This window comes from Hyperolius riggenbachi, chromosome 1, assembly GCF_040937935.1.
Source record: "Hyperolius riggenbachi isolate aHypRig1 chromosome 1, aHypRig1.pri, whole genome shotgun sequence".
Taxonomy (NCBI): Eukaryota; Metazoa; Chordata; class Amphibia; order Anura; family Hyperoliidae; genus Hyperolius; species Hyperolius riggenbachi.
This window is the reverse complement of record NC_090646.1, coordinates 192,755,446-192,774,752: the sequence shown is the minus strand read 5'-3', so window position 1 is coordinate 192,774,752 and position 19,307 is coordinate 192,755,446. Positions and strand designations below refer to the sequence as shown.

The window sequence follows — 19,307 nt, the reverse complement described above, 5'->3', positions numbered from 1 at the left end:
TCACTGATCGATTTCACCATCACCATGTAGTATCAGCAGTTACCTACGCTATATGCCCATGTGGTAAATATCTGTTGACCCTCATGCTACAGGGAGGTGGTAAAATTGGTCAGTGATTGGCCAATCATAATTAAAATTTACACTTATTTTCCTCGTAAACCCAAAATCAAGTCCACATTTAAACTGAAGGTAATTTCAGGTCATGACAGTACATGTCAAAAGTATAATTCATTACTTTAGAGCAGTCTGTGAAACCACACAAATCACCATTTATATCCTGGGAGGCCAAGCAAGTATCCTCCATTATTCTGTGATGGACAATGAACCTGTGCACAGTAAAGCAAAAAACAAAAACGCATATTCTTCAATGAACTTGCACACAAGAAAACTTTTTAGAAAAAAAAAATCTTTTATTTAACATCGAGGCTGAAAATATTATTTATGAGGCAATATAAATATAAAGAATGTTATAGTTTCCCTGCAAATATCCAGTGAGTCTTCTAAATCTTACTTGTCACATAGCAGTACAAAATTCAAGGTTTACTTGTGCTGTTTTTAAACAAATAGCATGTATACAAAATCACTAAAGTAATAAAAAATAATCTTGTAACATCAATAGCAAACACTGGATGAAAATACAATAAGGCACACAGCATCCTGAAACATGTTCAGTCCTTGTTCATAAATATATTCTGCCAGTACAGTTTTATGGATTATATGAGGCTTAAAATATGTACACACACTAAAATTTTATTGCCGAGATGATTGTTCATGATTGTCTTAGGTGAAAATTAGGTGTGTCCAATGTCACTTACCATGTCATTAGTGATACAGCACATTGGATCTCTTTTCTAAAAGCTATTCAGACCAATCCAATTCTCTTTTTCTTTTAAGTTTTCTCTCTGGTGATATTTTAACATCTTTTCAAGAAAATGCAGTTTAAGCCACCAGCAAGCAAGAAAATACTCAAAATAATTTTGACGGTACAATTTCACCTACTTTTTGTACCGTTTCAATTTCAGAGTGCTGAAAAGTATTTTAAACATAAGATTAAAAATTATCTTCTAGGAGAAAACGTGGGATACAAAGTTAATTGGATCGGGTCCATTGTTGCTGTGTAGTCACCACAGTGGATGCCTGCCACCACTCTCCACAGAACAGAATAGGCTGCTTGACAGATAGCTCGGCAGTAGTCATTCCTAAATTGTCAAAAGGATCACAGTCAATCGTTTCAAGCAACATAAATAAGTATCCATATGATGCTTTAGGGGCCAGTTTCTAAAAGGCTAGATGATGGTTTTATAGAACATGCATTATTAAATCAGATTTAGATTTTAGCCTGGCATACCTCAATGAATGTGTCATTGAGCAAAAACAATAAAACAGTTAACGCTTAAAAAGTAGATTTAAACGTAAAATAAAACTGGGGAATAACTTAAAAAGTCATTTTTAGGAGACGTAGGATAGATACAATCGTTTATTTTATTAGTTTATTTTCGCCTCGGGTGTCCTTTAAGCCTGGTGCACACCTTCAATTTTGATTGGCCGATTACCACCTCCATGTACAAGGAGGGCCAACAGATTTTGAATACTGTGGCCCATATGCAATTCCCTTTTTCTCCTGAGTTTTCTCCTAGGTGACATTTTCACAACTTGTCATAAAATGCCTTTTAAGCCATCAGCATGCAAAAAAAAAATACTCAAAATAAATTTAATAGCACTTTTTCACTAACTTTGGGGTTCTTTTTTCATTGTAAAATGCTAAAAATGTAGTTTAACGAGAAGATGAAAATCCTCTCCAAGGAGATAACACAGGTGAAAAAGTTAATTGCATATGGGCCTATGAGCAGATTGTGTAAGTAAACTCTCTTACCACCTGGAGGTGGTAAAAATGGTCAGTGATTGGCCAATCGAAATAGAAAGGTGTATACCAAGCTTTACAACTGTACAACGGATGTCACCGGTACAATAATCACGTAAACAATCAAACCTGACAGTTTTTACTGTTGCATGCTGTTGTCACTGTAAGGTACACAGATAACAGTTCATCCACCCATTGTGGATACCAACAGCAAAAAAAAATATGAAAAGATTTTCTAACTCTATCCCATTCAAAACTAAAATCTCTGTGTAGAGCCGTACTTTAGCTGAAACGCCTCCTTTTATAACTGGGTCAGAAACATGATACATGAAGCCTGCTAGGTCCATGGTGGACTAAAATGGTGTGGCTACACAGACAGATGTGACAAAAATGCTGAAATTTACAAAATGTTGTCATTTCATTGGACCTAAAATACAAAAATATACACACAAACAGTACATTTTGTTCCTTAACAGTCAGTGAATAATTCTTAATGCTGGTAAATAAGTTAGAACATGTTGTGGACAGCGCATGGTTCAGAAAGGCGGATCAGTACCAACATGTATGAGCACCATAATATGTGAGATAATGTTTTTATATTTTGTTACACCTCTGAGCTGTCACTGCTGCTGTGTCCAGTGGTTACAGTTTCACGACTGTTGCTGTGACTGTTAGAGTCGGACTTTTTCTCCGCATGTAAGCGTCCTCTGTGCTTCATAAGCACAACAACTATGACTGTAGTGCAGATTAGGAGCAGTAGGGCAACTACCCCTCCTACAACTGGCAATGTGGTGCTCTGAGGATCCTGGCCCGAGATTTCCAAGGCTGGCTTGTCATACTGCCCACCTCCAGGTAAGTGCTCCCTCCCAGAGGCCCTACGAGAATGTCTGAGAGCAATGTGCTGAATGTTGGTCCCTCTGTTTTTATCAGTTCCAATGTCTTGGAAGGCTGCATCATCTCGATCTGCTCTTCGACTCCTCTTTAAAAGATGTTCATTATGAAGTAAAGTGTTACCATTCAGTGCATGGTGATACTCCACACTTCGTTTTCCAATGCCTCTGTTAGCATTTTCTCTAGAGCGCACCGTGTAGATGGTATGGATAAACCATTCACGTCCAGCAGACACCTAAACCAGAACAATACCATAGTTAACAAAAGAGCTCATTTTTGAATATTTGCTGTCATTGTTGACTGACCAGTGACTAACTATCTAATGTGTAAGACTCAAATTGAAATTAACTTAAAATGAGGCCCTGACCAATTAAGCAGTGTACTTGCATTTATTTTACATAATTTCTAAGATACAAGACAAAGACAAGACAAATAACATTTATATCGCGTTTTTCTCCTGGCGGACTCAAAGCGCCAGAGCTGCAGCCACTAGGACGCGCTCTATAGGCAGTAGCAGTGTTAGGGAGACTTGCCTAAGGTCCCCTACTGAATACAAGCATGTGAGGCCTTGTTCATATTATAGGCGTTTTAAGCGCGGGCGATTTTCAAAATCGACCTGAAAGCGCTTGTGCAATGATTGTCTATAGGCTAGTGCACACCAAAAACCGCTAGTAGATGCGCAAAACACTAGCGTTTTTTTAAGCGTTTTTTTCTTCTTCTTATGAAGCGTTTTGCTAGCGTTTTGCGGTTTTGTGTAGCTTTTTTTTATGTAGCAGATTACAGATATTGTTACAGTAAAGCTGTTACTGAACAGCTGCTGTAACAAAAATGCCTGGAAAACTGCTGATCTGGCATTTTATCAAGCGTTTTGCGTTTTCCCTATACTTAACATTGGAGGCAGAAACGCCTCCGAAATCCAAAAAATGCTGCAGCCCGGGAGTATGCATTTCTGCAAAATGCCTACCGCTCTGGTGTGCACCAGCCCATTGAAATACATTACCCAAGCGTTTCCACATTCCACATTCTAAAAACGCTACCAAAACCGCTCGGTGTGCACTAGGCCTAAGAGAGAGTTCATATCAGAGCGGCTTATTTGCGATCTGCTTTGAAAAGCGGTGCTTGAGCCATTTTTGAGGCGATTTGCCTCAATGGAAGGAATAGGGAAAACGCAAAACGCTCACAAAATCGCTTTGGCAAGCAATTGCATGATCGTTTAAAAAAAAAAAAATACATTGTATTTATTGTTTCTGGATTTTTTTCCAGAACAAAAGACAGAAGCTCTCTGCAAAAGCGCTTACAAAAACGCCCACAAAAAATGAGTAAACACGCAGAAAATTACGGAAAACACTCTAAAAAACGTGGAGAAAAAAGCCCACCACGGACGGACACGCAAGCCGAACGCAGTGTGAACAAGGCCTCAGTCTGTGATGAGCAGTAATCGCCATCACTTCAACAGCATTAATCACTTCCTGCAAATTCGGATCACACCTCTTGTGTTCTGTTGCGATGCAACTGTTCTTCAGTCACACTGCAACAGTTACAAAAAGTGGCATCTCTTCTTAATTGTGTGACACGAGTATACAGCGAGGCTTACATTACCATGACAGTAAGCCTCCCTTGTGATATGATGCAACGATGTAGGTGTGAAAGAAGCCTCAAAAATGCCCCATTTGTGCACCTTTATGGCTCTTTCACACTTCAAAACACATGCCTGAATGCGATGTTGTGCATCTGCTCCCAACAAACAGCAGGCACGCCATGGTGCATCATAGCGCAGATGTTGTTAGCTATAACACAATAAGATGGTGTTTTAGAGCAAAAGCAAAATCAGTAATGCAAATACATTACATTGCAGTGATCTGTGCCTCAACAGGTGTGTTTTAGCACCTCCTGCTGCAGTAACAATGATGTAGTCTTCCTAGACTGAGCTAAGCCATTCTCTTGTGTTTAAAGTGAACTCGAGGCAAGAGCGATATGGAGGCTGTCCTATTTATTTCCTTTTAAACGATACCAGTTGCCTGGCAGTCCTGTTGATCTTCTGTCACAGACCTGAAACAAGCATGTGGCGCATCCAATCCGACTTGAGTCAGAGCATCTGATCTGCATGCTTGTTCACAGTCTATGGCTAAAGTATTAGAGACACGGGATCAGGGGGACAGTTAGGCAACTTGTGTTGTTTAAAATGGAATAAATAAGGCAGCACATCACATCACACACTCATTTCTGAATAGGTGCCTTTTTTTCTCTGGCAAGATTCAGATAGCATAAGTCTGAAACGTGGCTAAAATCGCCAAGGAAAATTAAAGCTTTTGCAGCGGATAGATTTTGAAGAATAGTATTTATTTAAAAGGGTTGTTTCTTTTATGCGCAACACCGAATCCCATTACCCTTCACGGAGTTCTCCTTTAATACAGTGCAGCCCTTCTTAAAGTTGGCTTGTTAACCTGAATCCAACTTACACTGAACAGTAAGGCTGCATCTGAAAGGCCTTACTCTCTGTAAATCACCATGTCCCACGATTTCTACTTGTGAGAGTGCTGTTCCGTGACGCCATCTTTTCCCACCCTGACTCTCGGGCATGCATACCAGGCTGTTCCAGCATGTTCCACCTCACCCTCTGCACCAGTCAGAAGGGAGGAGTGTGAGGTACATGGGGAGTGATTGGACAGTGCCTGGTACCTAGGTCTTGGTGTCGAGTGACACTTCTGTACCATTTATACCATGGGATATATAATATATTGCAAAGTACTGTATATGTACTCAATGTGAACACCTGATTGGACCCATTTGTTGCAGGGCTCCATGACACATGACCTGCTTTGCCATAGTTAAATATTTAAGATATGTACATACATTAGATGACTACCATCTGATATGATGATTTATTGTCAGATCATGCAGCTATTTCATGTTTCTATCAGCCTCTGGTCTCAGGGACCAAATGTGCTCCAGAGAATACTGAGCCAATGGCTGTAATGATTTTTTTTTAGGCTGACCACTACTGTATCTATTCACAGCAAGGGATGCTCCGCCTCTCCTCCATGCATTTTCATCTGTGCAGAATCCCTTGTTTATATTCAGATCTTTGAAGATTGGTGCCCTGTACATCCTGCAATCATCCAATGTCTGTTCCAGGGCCGGTTCTCTCATGAAGCAAGGCGAAACATTTGCATCAGGTGCATAGATTACAGGGGAGCAGTTTTGTAACAGCATGCAGTCAGAGTAGGAGGAGAAGCGAGAGGAGAGCAGAGTGAAGAGGTAATTATTGGGGAAAAGCAGCTTATTGTGCTGTGTGAGGAGTCTGACAGTGAGTGAAAGGGGGGGGGGGGGGGAGGCAGGAGCAGCATTGTTTAATTTCACTTGCACAGCAGAAGGGAGGAGGTAGCACTGTTGTCCTGAATGAGGAGGCCCCCTCAGACAGCAAAAAGTCTAGTACCGGCCCTGGTCTGTTCACAGCCTTAGTTTGAACTTAGTAGCACGCCAAATTATTTCTTGCAATCCTTCCATAATATTCCATAAATTCTAGGCTACATACCTGAAACAGCGCATCTGAGGAAAGGTGGAAGCCATCTGATCCCGGCTGTTTCACCAGTGGCAGAGCTTCTGGACTGTCAGCTGCTAGATTGGCATGAAATGGAACGTTCCCAAACAATCTAGCCTGAGTTTCTGGCTGAGCTTTGTCCTTTGTCATAGAAAAAAACAAACATTAGGATCACTTAAATTCTTTTAATAGTTTTACATCAAAGTTCAGAATAAAATAATTGAGTACGGTATATATTATTCCTAATAACATTTAGACTAGGAGCACATTGGTTTGAACTGTGTGTGTGTCTTGCCATGCACACGGCAAATCGGGCATGATTCCATTGGCCATTGAAGTGAAAGGCCCACTGGGAAACCCCACATCATATTGTATGTGTTCATTTGTGTTTTTTTCGTTTTTGGTTTCTTTTAGCAATTGCCTAACATTTTTCTTATTGCCATCAATTTCTCAATTACATACATTGCACCGCCACCTGAACAATCGTGAACATTAGTGGCCATTAAAGTCAATGAGACATGACACCCTGGCTGCAGTGCAACGCCATGTGATAGAAGTGCTCCGGGTGCTGCAGAAGTAACACACAAGCATTACCGTGCAACTTCCGCAGTAATCCTGGAAATGCACCAGAAGTCGCATGTTAATTTTTTTTCCTCCTTTGGACGCTCCAAGGTTATAATGTGCGGTGCGACTTTTTGGCTGCAGTGCGATTGTTCTAAATGCACCGCACCAATACAGAAGGGGCCTTAAAGTGAACCCGAGGTGAGAGTGATATGGAGGCTGTTAAATGTATTTACTTTTAAATGCAAAACTGGTTACCTGGAAGTCCTGTTGATCTTCTGACATCAGTAGTGTCTATGTCACAACCCTGAAATAAGCATGCAGCTAATCCAGTTAGGCTAGAGTCAGAACACCTGATCTGCATGCTTGTTCAGGGTCTATGCCTAAAAGTATTAGAGACTTGCATTGTTTAAAAAGAAATAAATATGGCAGCCTCCATATCCCTCTCACCTCAAGTTCCCTTTAACTATGCTGAAGGGGTAAACTCTGCATTGTGCTCAAAGCGTGTGCAGCAGTGCATTGTGACAACACACTGCTGTGCAGGACATCAGTGTTTCCATCAGGTTGTGCTTCTGTGCACTGTCTGATGTACTCGCATATAGCATGTCAAACTAGATTGCTGAAATCCAATAAGCAAAGAGGCAGTGTGCTCAGGCTCCTAGAGCAGTGATCTGCAAACTTGGCTCTCCAGCTGTTAAGGAACTACAAATCCCACAATTCATTTCAGGAGTCTGACAGCTACAGACATGGTTCATAAAGGCAAATGCATTGTGGGACTTGTAGTTCCTTAACAGCTAGAGAGCCGGGTTTGCAGATCACTGTCCTAGAGCATCAAAAACCTGCATGGCTTTCATACAAGTATAACATGTAAACACAATGCAAATATTCTGTAACCTAAACAAGCGTCAAAGTGGAATAGTGAGTATAAATACGGTACTCAAACAAATACATGAACTGTGATCCCAAAGAAACTCCAGTCTGTAATTGTCCACAATATGTCTAATAACTAGGTGAATCCATCATCCCAAATAAAATCTGAATAGGTACATGTCTGTAATAGCAATATAAATACAATATAAAGCCAAAGCATCACCCTATATTCCAGTGCTAAGAGTGCAGCGGGGGCTTGAATTCAGCCCTCTATAGGTTTATTCATTTAATTTCCATAAAACAATGTGGCATCCTTAAAGGGAATGTCCGAGGATTCATTAAAAAAAATATCTACTGATCTGGAGCTTCCTCCAGCCCCTGGCAGCAGTCCTTTGCCCTCGCCGCAGCTCCGATTCCAGCTGGTGGCCAAGGGTCCTGTTCTGCACCTGTGGAGAATGCTCCAGACCACGTGAGTGCGATCACCAGCGGCGCTCGCGCAGGTGCAGTAGATACTAACCTGACACCTGCACCGAAGGGGACCCTGGGCCACAGTCTGGAAGCAGAGCTGCGATGAGGGCACAGGACGGCTGCCACGGGCTGGAGGAAGCCCCAGGTAAGTAGATCTTTTTTTTTTTTTTTTTTTATGAATCCTCAAATGTTTCCTTTAAGCTCCACATTTCCCAGTTTATTATCAGTACAGGTACCCAGCATAGTTTCTTTTTTGTCACAGTGAGATCTGATGTGTTTTCAATGTTTTCCTTTAATTTTATCGAGTGTAATAAAGATATTTTGAGATAGGTTTTAAATAACATACCAGTATTTTAAATCTATATAGCAGGGTAGGGGAGTCTGCAAGGCATCCATATTCCCTGTTGTCTGGGTTGTATTTAGGTACATAGCCATCGGCGCCAGTGCATAAAAAGACCTTCTCAATGTTGCAAATGAAAGAGTCTCCAAGGTTTTGAACAGGATCCACCATGACTCTGCCATAAATGTTAGACCCTGTAGAGTAAATATAAGCAATTCTGATTAACTTAGCATTACAATTTAAGACAACACAGACTTTACCACTATACTGAAGGAGGACAAAAGGCACCTAATACCGCTATATTGTGGGGAGGGGGTTGGCTGCATGGCACCTACTGCTATATTAGGGGGTTAGTAGGGCCCCATGAGAATCTTCGCCTAGGGCCCCATTATATCTAGAACCAGCCCTCACGCCACTGCCTCACCCATACTCTGACCCCTCACACACATATCATATTTTCTCACCTTCAGTAAAGGCAACATCTGTTCCTTCACCGAATCCCATTGAGCCATCTGATAACCAAAGCTCCTTCTTGGACAATAAGTACATTTGAGTGTTCAGGCTGAATTCTGCTGATACTGGGTCGCTCACCTACAATGCATAAGTAGTTTTGGTTTCTAGGCACATAAAGTCATATAAATGTCTCTGACAAAGAAGAGAATCAGTGTTTCTTACCTGCTGAAACCTAATATCAATGTCAAATGTGATTGGTTCACGAGGATTGCATATGGGTGGCACTGTGTACTCCTGGTTAGGTGGTGCGCCACATGGGATAAGCTTTACTGTGTAAGTACCAGAGTAATCACGTACCTGGGAAAATATACAGTATACATATAAGCTTACATCCAGGCATAAAAAATACATCTACAGATGGAATGAAAAGTTTGGCATAATGGATAAAATATAATGGGTATAGAAATGAAGTCATGATTTTATGGTACTTATGAAATTGAAAAATAGCAATAACTATAGTAAGGAACATTAAAAGTACTGCAACCCAAATACACAGATTTAACCCATTATCCCCTTTGCCCAGTTGGCATCTCAATATAATCTTCCTGCACCATGTGCAACTTAGTCATGCTCTTAATACCCAATTTCCCTCCATCCCTACCTGAATGAATCCTCTATACTTAATTTAATTACAGGTCCATCATCCAAACAACTAATATCTGCGCTATACAACACCATCATCACTGAGGTCTCCTCGCGTAGAGCCTATGCGAAGAAATCTACCTGGGAACAGGACCCGGTTAAGCTCTGCAATGAAGATTGGGAAGAGACTCTCAAAGGTTCTTCCAAAGTCTTTCCCACATCCACAATAGACTCCTCAGTTTATATATACTTCATAGGGCTTAACTCACTCCTGTCCGCTGGCCTAGATTTCGTCAGGGTTATTCACCTCTATGCCCCAAGTGTGGCTATCCCCAGTTACCTTTTACTACATGATCTGGTCTTGTCTTGAGGTTAACATTTATTGGCAAAAAGCCATTACACTTCACATGACAAGATGGGTTGTACATTGGATATAGATCCTAAATTATGCTTGTTAAATATTGTACCTCCTGGTTCTCGTAGTAAGAAACTCTTCCTTACCCACTCTCTCCACTTTGCAAGAAAAGTGTTGACACTTCATTGGATTCAACCTACGGTATCCACCTTGCCCGATTGGATTAATACTGTAAATACCGCCCTCCCTTTCCATGAGGCCATTTACTAGAGGCGAGGAGCTGATAACAAATACACCGTTATCTGGGATGCCTGGGTTCAATCACCCCACACTTTGTATGCCCCCCCCCCCCCCCCCCCAATTTTCCCACTGTTATATGGTATTTTTACTAGACATACATCATTATCCATTCTATACTCTTTCTACATAATGGCCTGGGGGGCTTGGAGGTATTTTACACCCCATTACTCCTAGTTACTAGTTCCACGGATTATTTTAACAGTCTATTCTAGACAGCAAGCAACTTATCAGTTGCACATTTACCCTTGTCTTTTAGGATTTTACCTCATTGGACATTAGTCATTATATCATATGACATTGCCTAATTACACTGCCTATTGCTCTGTGCCTCTCCTGTCTGTGTGCAGTGCTGATTATTTCCTTACTTTTCCAATAAAGTTGACTTGGTGAGTCAAAAAAAAAAAAATAGAGACGTTATTTATCATCAAATTTTGAACATAAATTATAACTCAGCATCTGCTTCTTTCTTCAAGTAGTTGATGTAGTGATAGTAGATCTATGACCATTAGTCATTATGAATGTCTGGAAAAGAATGATTCACACAAAGCTTTGAACACTTACAGCGAAATCTGAGACAAAACTCCACTGCTGTACGGGCTGTCTGAAGCTCGGCTCGCTGCGTATAAGGCTCAATGTAAAGGTGAGCTCAGGGTGGTCAGCTGACATAACCATAGATGACAGAGAGGTACCTGAGGCAGAACAAAAAGTGTTATCATTCACTGAGGAAATCAGCTTTCATCTGAACTGTGATTAGCCATTCACAATAGCAGGCATGTATTTCCAGCAGCCTTATGTAACAGTAGTGTGTGTGTTAAATGATAATCTGTAAGAATAAAGGATCCTAACCTGAATCCCTTCCCGTATTCCTGCATTGGTACATAGGCCAGAGTATAACATTGGAGGGGGAGGGGCCTGTACTTCCACAGCTCGGGTGCATCGCAGAAATTAGAAAAGCTCAAGCTAATTGTAGAGTCATATTTTGCACCAAACACCATGGAATGGCAAGAAAAGCCTTCCGGAATGCAGCTTTTGGCTACATACATGCTATGAACGTTTGCCACCTGGAACGATCGTCAGGCAGCAGTTCAAGAGTGAACATTGTACAGACACGCAGCTCCGTCCTGAACAGCGGTTCTATGGGGGAAGATAAGCATTCTTTGCTCCACTGCAGCAACAATATTCATCAATTATTTGTGATCTGACATGATGGATCAGTGATGACCTTGTCAGCAATGTCTGGGACACCTGAACACACTCTAGAATTCTGTCTAAGGTGATCACAAATGATTGTTTGACTAAGGAACATCAAAAGTGTGAGGGCTCACCACTAGTGACAAATACTGCGTACATGACACTTATTGTGAATGGCTGGATAGTGTACTGGGCTTTGCCTCTGACACAGGAGACCAGGGTTCAAATCTTCCAATCTTGGCTCTTCGTGTTCAGTAAGCCAGCACCTATTCAGTAAGGAGACCTTGGGCATGACTCCCTAACACTGCTACTGCCTATTAAGTGCACCCTGTGGCTGAAGCTCTACTGCTTTTAGTCCTCCAGGAGAAAAAAATTGAATGTTCTTTGTCTTATATTGTCTTATTTCACTGACTCAATAATCTGCTGCCAAGGCGCAGTGTAAATTGTTTAGAAACAGATTTAAAAATATCATGTTATTGATTTCAGGGAAATCTGTCAACACTCAAAACTCTCAATGTGAAAAGCTGTTACTCCCAGGCTACATCCATGCATAGGTCACTCCCCTGACAGGACCTTAATAAATTCAGAGTGATTGCTCCACAGCCAGTATGCAGCCCAGAATGCCAGCTTCTACTGTAGCTAAGGCTTCTTCTCTGGTATGTAAGTTCATTTGGCCAAGGGTTAACATAGCTTGGTGTAGCCATATATATGTTTTCCTATACTACCGTTTTGTACATCATGATATGGCATCAGAAGATAAAAGATCAGCAGGCGTATGAATGGTTTTCATTGACTGCACTACCATTCATTTCCTCCGCTGCATCATAGAAAAACTCCATATTTGACCTTAGACACATGCATGTTATTTTTTCTTCTAGGCATTTTCATTAACTGTCATTTATTAACAAACAAAAGAAACACCTCACCAAAAATTCTTAAAATAAGAAAAACGCTGTGATCTTACCTGCATGAGACAGGACAAACTGTCCACGGAAACGGATATCAGTCTTAAAGTTCACAACTAGACGTCCCTCATCATTTATGCGCATGCTGGTTGGATACAGGGATCCTGAAAGGGACAGGATAATGCTGAGTAAATTGCAATTCATCTCCAAGCCTCACTATTAAGACTTTTAAACATAAAATGCAATGGGGTATTACGCCACTCCAAGAGCATTTCTTGTCCTAAGATTATATAACAGCAAATATAGTAAGAAAAGTGTTAAAGAGTAATGTTTGTCTCAATACTAAGGCAACTATTAACATGCTTGAAATTCAGGGCCACATGACTACTTAGCCCATAACACAGTTGTGTCCGCATCTGTCTGCTTTTCAGCATCTGTAAGTGTTGCTGAAGAGTGGACACAACTGTGGCAACAAGTGGCATACCTACAATAAGGTTGCAGGTGTTCACAGCACCGGATGTAGCCATGGCTAGGGGTACCGCCTTGGTGCTCAGCCACTGTGTTCTTCCACCTGGGACCGTTTTTCATAGTTTGGGCAACATTCGAGAAAATAGCAGCAGGCAGTGCAGAGGACTGTACTACCTCCTGCACTAGATGTAGCACCCCTCCCTCTTCCTGTCCCATGGGCCTTGTGTTTCCTTGCTCTCTACACACAGCTTGCAGTGAATAAATGTGCAGAACAGCAGGGTGAGTAGAGAGAATGATTGCTGTGCTGCAGCTGGGACATTAGCAGGGAGAGGTGCCAGGACGTGTTTAGTGCTTCAGAAGTTGCCTTTCTTTAGTAGCCATGTGCAACTGCATTGCGAAATATGTTGGCGCTTTATAAATACAATACATAAATAATAAATCTGCACTGGCTGTTGTAATACCAGAGTGCCCTAGACTATTGATTATTTATCCTGATCAGAGTAATTAATCAATATTGCAGGGCAGTCTACTGTTGCAGAAGCCAGTGATAAAGGTACTGACAGCTGACTTCTGTAGTGAGCAGAAAAGCAAGCTCCAGGCAATTTAGATTAACCTGATTGCAGTTAATCGTATCTCTTTTCCCAGCTCCCCCTCCCACCCTGTTGTCTTCCCCATGACCCTTTCCTCTTTTCAGATTTTAGTGGCTTCTTTTAACAGCATGCCCCTGCCAAACAGCACTGGTGATGTCTACAGTCCTGGTGAGAGGTCTTCCTGCCATTTCTCCTCTCCCACCAGGCTCTCTGTCTTGTGCCTCTACCTCTTTACCCCCTTCCACCTCATGAAAAATATTGGTAAAATTACAGATATTCTACTATTTACTGATATTTTACTATCAGAATTATCTCTGCCCAGAAGTAGAACATCAGTAATTTTACCGCTGTTCTACTAGCGGATATTATCGGCGCCCACTGTACGTCTCAAAAGAGCTCACAGTATCACTAAACCTAACCCCATTCTAACACAAGCCCTCCCTCCCACCAATGCCTAACCGACCCCCCACAATGCCTAGCACTAATCAACCCACCGTCTAATCCGAACTGACTTTCCGCTCTTAACCTTAACCCCCCACTAACCCTGCCAATATCTGCTCCACCTTTGCCGCTATATAGGATAAATATCATAAATATTGGACTTTTGAGGGACTGACATGAATTCATGAGATGTGTATGTAAGGCTGATGTCATACCTTGCAGCTCAGATTCTGGTGGGCTGCCTATCCCTTCATTCCATAGGATGGCCGTGTCATACACGAATGTCAACCTCAGCTCTGACTGAAGGTCAAAGTGCTGCCAGCCACCGACAGCAGCTGGTGAATGAAACACGTAGGACACATACAGAGGCACCCGCAGGGTCACATAGGACTGTACCAAGTTCAGTACCTGAAAACACAGAGTTGTATCTCAATAGTCTGATTTTTAGATAGAATTTGTGTGCTGAAATATGAAATAAAACTTTTTTATGTAGCTGCATGGTACAAACCACATGGTTAGTTAGGTGGAAAAAAGACAAGTTCATCAAGTTCACATAAACCAGGTACTGCTATGTGGAGATCTTATTAACATTTTCATCCATAAAATTACAGTTGTTGGGGAAATCTGAAAGTTTATGGGACAGCTCATGCAATATACAGTCTACAGTACATATATATATATATATATATATACCGTATGCACGCACGCACGCACGCACGCACACACACACACACACCACACACGCACGCACGCACGCACGCACGCACGCACGCACGCACGCACGCACGCACACACACACACACACACACACACACACACACACACACACACACACACACACACATATACACTAAAGGGGCACTATAGTGAAACATTTTAAAATTTCAAATATGTGCGTAAACAAAAAAGTATGTTTTTTCCCAATTAAAATGAGCCATAAATTACTTTTCTATGTTGCTGTCACTTACAGTAGGCAGTAGACATTTGACAGAAGCGACAGGTTTTGGACTAGTCCATCTCTTAATAGGGGTTTTAGATTTTCAGGGATTTATTTATTTTCAAAAGCACTTAGTAAATGGCAGTTGCTCTGTCCGACTGGCAAAAACTGTGTAGCGAGCAGGGAAGCTGGCCAGCATCATTGTTTAAATCCTTTTTAGGGAATATCTTCATAAAGAATAAAAGCCTTGCTGAGAATCCCCTATGAAGAGATGGACTAGTCCAAAACCTGTCACTTCTGTCAGATTTCTACTACCTACTGAAAGTGACAACATTATAAGAGAAAAGTAATTTGTGGCTCATTTTACTCTGGAAAAAAAACGTACTTCTTATTTGTCTATGTTTGCACATATTTTAAATTGTACAATTTTTGCCATGTTGCCCCTTTAAGTATGGATTCACAACTATTCACCTAATAACTTAGTCAGAAATGGATTTGAATATTTTACCGCCCAAGGCCCACTGTTACCAAAAGCCCCCCTCCCCCTTCCTGTGCTCCCCCTGTCCTGTGCTCCCTCCTCCTGTGCTCCCTCAGTCCAGTATATACAGTAGAGTATATGTGCTACAGTAGCTGTGCTTTTCTATCACCTCCTCTGGGCATTCACTGCCCATCCTCTCACCTCTTGCTCTTCTGCCTGGCATCTCCTCCTGTGTCGCTGGATTACATACAATGTGAGGAGATGGCGATGCCAGGCACTAGAGCATCATAGGAGCACCCGGAGGAGGAGATAGAAGCATGGCTGCCACTCTACCTACTACTCTCCATACTGGGCTGAGGAGGCACAAGACAGGGAGAGCGCTTCAGAGGGTGGGGGTGCTACTGCCGAGATGTACCCTGGGCAGCCACAGACCATGTGTATATGTCTGCTGCATTTTACATGTTTTGCAGTTTAACCCTCCTGGCGGTATGAAAAATTCCGCCAGGAGGCAGCGCAGCAGTTGTTTTTTTTTTAAATCATGTAGCGAGCCCAGGGCCTTTGGCGATCTCCGATCAGGAAATCCCGTTCAAAGAACGGGATTTCCTGGAGGGCTTCCCCCGTCGCCATGGCGACGGGGCGGGATCTCGTCACCGACGTCGGGACGTCATTGGGAGTCCCGATCCACCCCTCGGCGCTGCCTGGCACTGATTGGCCAGGCAGCGCACGGGGTCTGGGGGGGGGGCGCGTCGCAACGGATAGCGGCGATCGGGCGCGGGGCGCGGCGATCGGTGTGCTGGCGCAACTAGCAAAGTGCTAGCTGCGTCCAGCAAAAAAAAAATTATGTAAATCGGCCCAGCAGGGCCTGAGCGGCACCCTCCGGCGGCTTACCCCGTGTCACACACGGGGTTACCGCTAAGGAGGTTAACTGCCTAAGTGTGCCAGCCTGATGCCCGCCTATTGCTTCCTGGTACCCTAGGCCATGGCCTTTGTGGCCTTGCCATGAACTTAGTACTGAGTGAAATATAATTGTAATACTACACATGATTCTGAAACACAAATACTGTCCATGTTTGGTGAATATGGAAACCATAAACAGTGTAAACAGCAGAAAAGATGCTCCTGGGATTTAATAAAACTGTGTTAAAAGCAAAAAAGGAGAAAAAGGAGGTGGCTTACATCATGGATGACACAAAATTAATTAAAAAATTACCAATTTTTATTTGCACACAAGCCAGAGTGCAAATAAAAATGTTTTTTTTTTATTGATTTCATGTCATTCCTTAGGTAATCCACCTCCTTTTTGTCCTTTATTGCTTTTAACACAGTTTTATATAATCTGGGCATCTGTTTCCCGCTTTATATTGTCTACCCTCCCTTGGAGGGAGGCTTGCAGCTACACGCACCTGCACTGGTGGCCATTTTGTCATCCAACAGAGCGACCACAACAAGATGGGAGCTCTCCACTTGCCTAATTGGTTGGTTGCTAAGAAACCTAATTTAGTGAGAACCATTTACCTACTCTTGCTCCATTTCCAGTACACACTACACTATCTGGGATACCGATGTTTCTGTGTTTATTTTTCAAGGTACATCCTATCTCTCAAGTTGTCACCCTAAACAGTGGATGTTGCCCATAAAGACAGTACTTATCCAGAGTGATATTTTGAACAGCTCGCTTTCCATTGTATTTATATATAAATAAATGCTTACTTGTCCATCTGTTCCTATAGAGCCACTGCAGTCAGTCAGGAGCTCGGACATATCATAGTAGCTGTTGAACTCCCACAGACAGGCCTCCAGATTGAGATTACGGTAGAAGCGTAGTGTTTTTGCTGATCTCAGAGCAGAGCTATACTGATATGGGGAGGTTTCACCTATAACTTCATCATTCTTGGTGTTGTTTGTGATAAAACCATGCTTGGTAGGAATTTCATTGAAGTCCAAGAGGTTAGAACACTTGTGGTTGCCAACTCGAGTGCCGTCTGGACTAAGTGTCAGTTCAAAGTTGGACATGTGTCTGGTAGATATAACAGGAAGCATACCTGAAATGTAAAATATTGTACATTTACTATACATTTGTATACAGTATTGCCACAATATAGCACCTTTATGACAGTACCAAATAGGTAATTTTTTTTCCTCATGTCCATTTTTTACATCATTTTTTTCCTTAACATAATGAGACATGCATGTTTTCAGTCTAATTATGATGAGGTTAGGTATACAAAGATGATGCATATATCTTCTTATGACTCAGGATTCAGCATGAAAAATAGTTGTTTTACCGAAAGCATGCTTAATTGCAGAATGTTTGGTTGAAAAAAGACATCTGCCCATCAAATTCAACCAGAAAATATGGTACAACACCAACCTCCACCTTACATATCTCAGTTGATCCAAAGGACGGCAAAAAGACTCTTACAAGACTTGGAGACTTACAACCCTTACAAAACTCAAATTTCCTTTTTGTAGTGTGGTGTCTAGAATTGTATGTCTAATGTTGTTGGAGAAACTATAACTTTGGGAAGTGTCACATGACCAGCTCAGCAGCCACTGAAAACATTGAGGGACAAGGGGGTGGGACCTTTACACCAGAAAGTAAAAGCTGATTGGTGGATACTCATGGACAAATTACCTATAAATAGCTGCTGATTTTACGGTAAGTAAGAAGCACATTGATAGTATATTTTAAGCCTACAACACAGAGGCAGGTTATTATTAACTGGTGAGATTTACTGTAACTCAGAGAACATAAACATTCCTACCATCCATGTGTGGCATTGTCACTGTCAGCTTTATCAGATTTGGATAGTCAGGATCCTCTGGACCCGTGTAACGGATTTTTGCAGAAAAAGGCTCAGCACCCACCGTCCCTGGAACACGTGGTTGGCACAGACCTGAATGTAATAAAGCAATAATGTTACATAAAAACAGATCTATTTCCTAATAACAGTTTCTTAAGGGACCTTTGTCACGAAAATCTTAAAATGTAAAATATATGTAAACTTATACAATTAAGAAGTACATTTCTTCCATAGTAAAATGAGTCATAAATTACTTTGCTCCTATATTGCTGTCACTTACAGTAGGCAGTAGAAATCTGAGAAAACCGACAGGTTTTGGACTAGCCCATCTCCTCATGGAAGTTCACAGGAATTTCTATATTTTCAAAATGCACTTAGTGAATGGCAGTTGCTCCGTTCAACTGCCAAAAAAGTGTACAGTGAGCAGGGAGGCTGGTAAGCTTCTTTTTATAAATCTTTTTCAGGGAGTGTCTTTATAAAGAATAAAGGGCATGCTGAGAATCCCCTGTGAAGAGATGGACTAGCCCAAAACCTGTCGGAAATATCAGATTTCTACTACTTCCTGTAAGTGACAGCAACATAAGAGAGAAGTAATTTATGGCTGATTTTAGTCAGGAAGAAACGTACTTCTTACTTGTATGTGTTTTACATTTTAAGATTTTCACAACAGTTCCTCTTTAAGTAAAAGTGGATAAAACGATCTCAAACTTCTTTTGAAAAATGGCAATTGTAATTATTTTCTTTTAGTTTTAGCATTTAGTCGACCTGTAGAAAAGCGCGCAGTTAGTAGAATCGGAGTCACATCTGATCTACATAATAATTTTGGATTGATACAGAAAGTATTATAGAAAATGAATGACCTTAACAATCAGGCATGAATAACTTTTTAAGAATGTTATGTCAGCAATAGCAGCTCATGGTTTTCCAACTTCTGGTTGGCTTTAAACTAGTTCTAATATTATTTGCATAACGGCTCCCCTACTTCCTGCACATTGATATTTAGTGTTTGCCAACTGTAATTAATCTAAAACAAATGTTTCCTAGCGCAGCAGAATATTAGTAAAGTGAGTATTGGCCAGTGTTTTTTTTTAGCTCAGTGTATGCTGTGATAGGAGTTTTAGCAGAATGCAGATTGCCCCTCCTCTTCCTCAGGGTCCTATTATGTGGTACAACTCCATACCCCAGCTGCTGTATCAATCCACCTGTGTACC

The 19,307-nt window shown here is 41.6% G+C and overlaps 1 protein-coding gene across 1 annotated transcript in view; it reads right to left on the bottom strand.

Annotated features, from left to right (window-relative positions):
• Nucleotides 1-1,813: 1,813 nt before the first annotated feature.
• FREM3 (FRAS1 related extracellular matrix 3) overlaps nucleotides 1,814-19,307 on the bottom strand; it is a 113,128-nt gene continuing 95,634 nt past the window's right edge. Inside the window, exons 15-24 of the mRNA XM_068278448.1 lie at nucleotides 18,058-18,189; nucleotides 17,003-17,334; nucleotides 14,093-14,285; nucleotides 12,438-12,542; nucleotides 10,844-10,971; nucleotides 9,208-9,342; nucleotides 8,997-9,123; nucleotides 8,539-8,726; nucleotides 6,288-6,434; nucleotides 1,814-2,987 (exon numbers count right to left, since the gene is read on the bottom strand). Coding sequence (XP_068134549.1) covers nucleotides 2,466-2,987; nucleotides 6,288-6,434; nucleotides 8,539-8,726; nucleotides 8,997-9,123; nucleotides 9,208-9,342; nucleotides 10,844-10,971; nucleotides 12,438-12,542; nucleotides 14,093-14,285; nucleotides 17,003-17,334; nucleotides 18,058-18,189 — 2,009 coding nt within the window. The 3' untranslated portion in view covers nucleotides 1,814-2,465. The remainder of the gene's footprint in view (nucleotides 2,988-6,287; nucleotides 6,435-8,538; nucleotides 8,727-8,996; nucleotides 9,124-9,207; nucleotides 9,343-10,843; nucleotides 10,972-12,437; nucleotides 12,543-14,092; nucleotides 14,286-17,002; nucleotides 17,335-18,057; nucleotides 18,190-19,307) is intronic.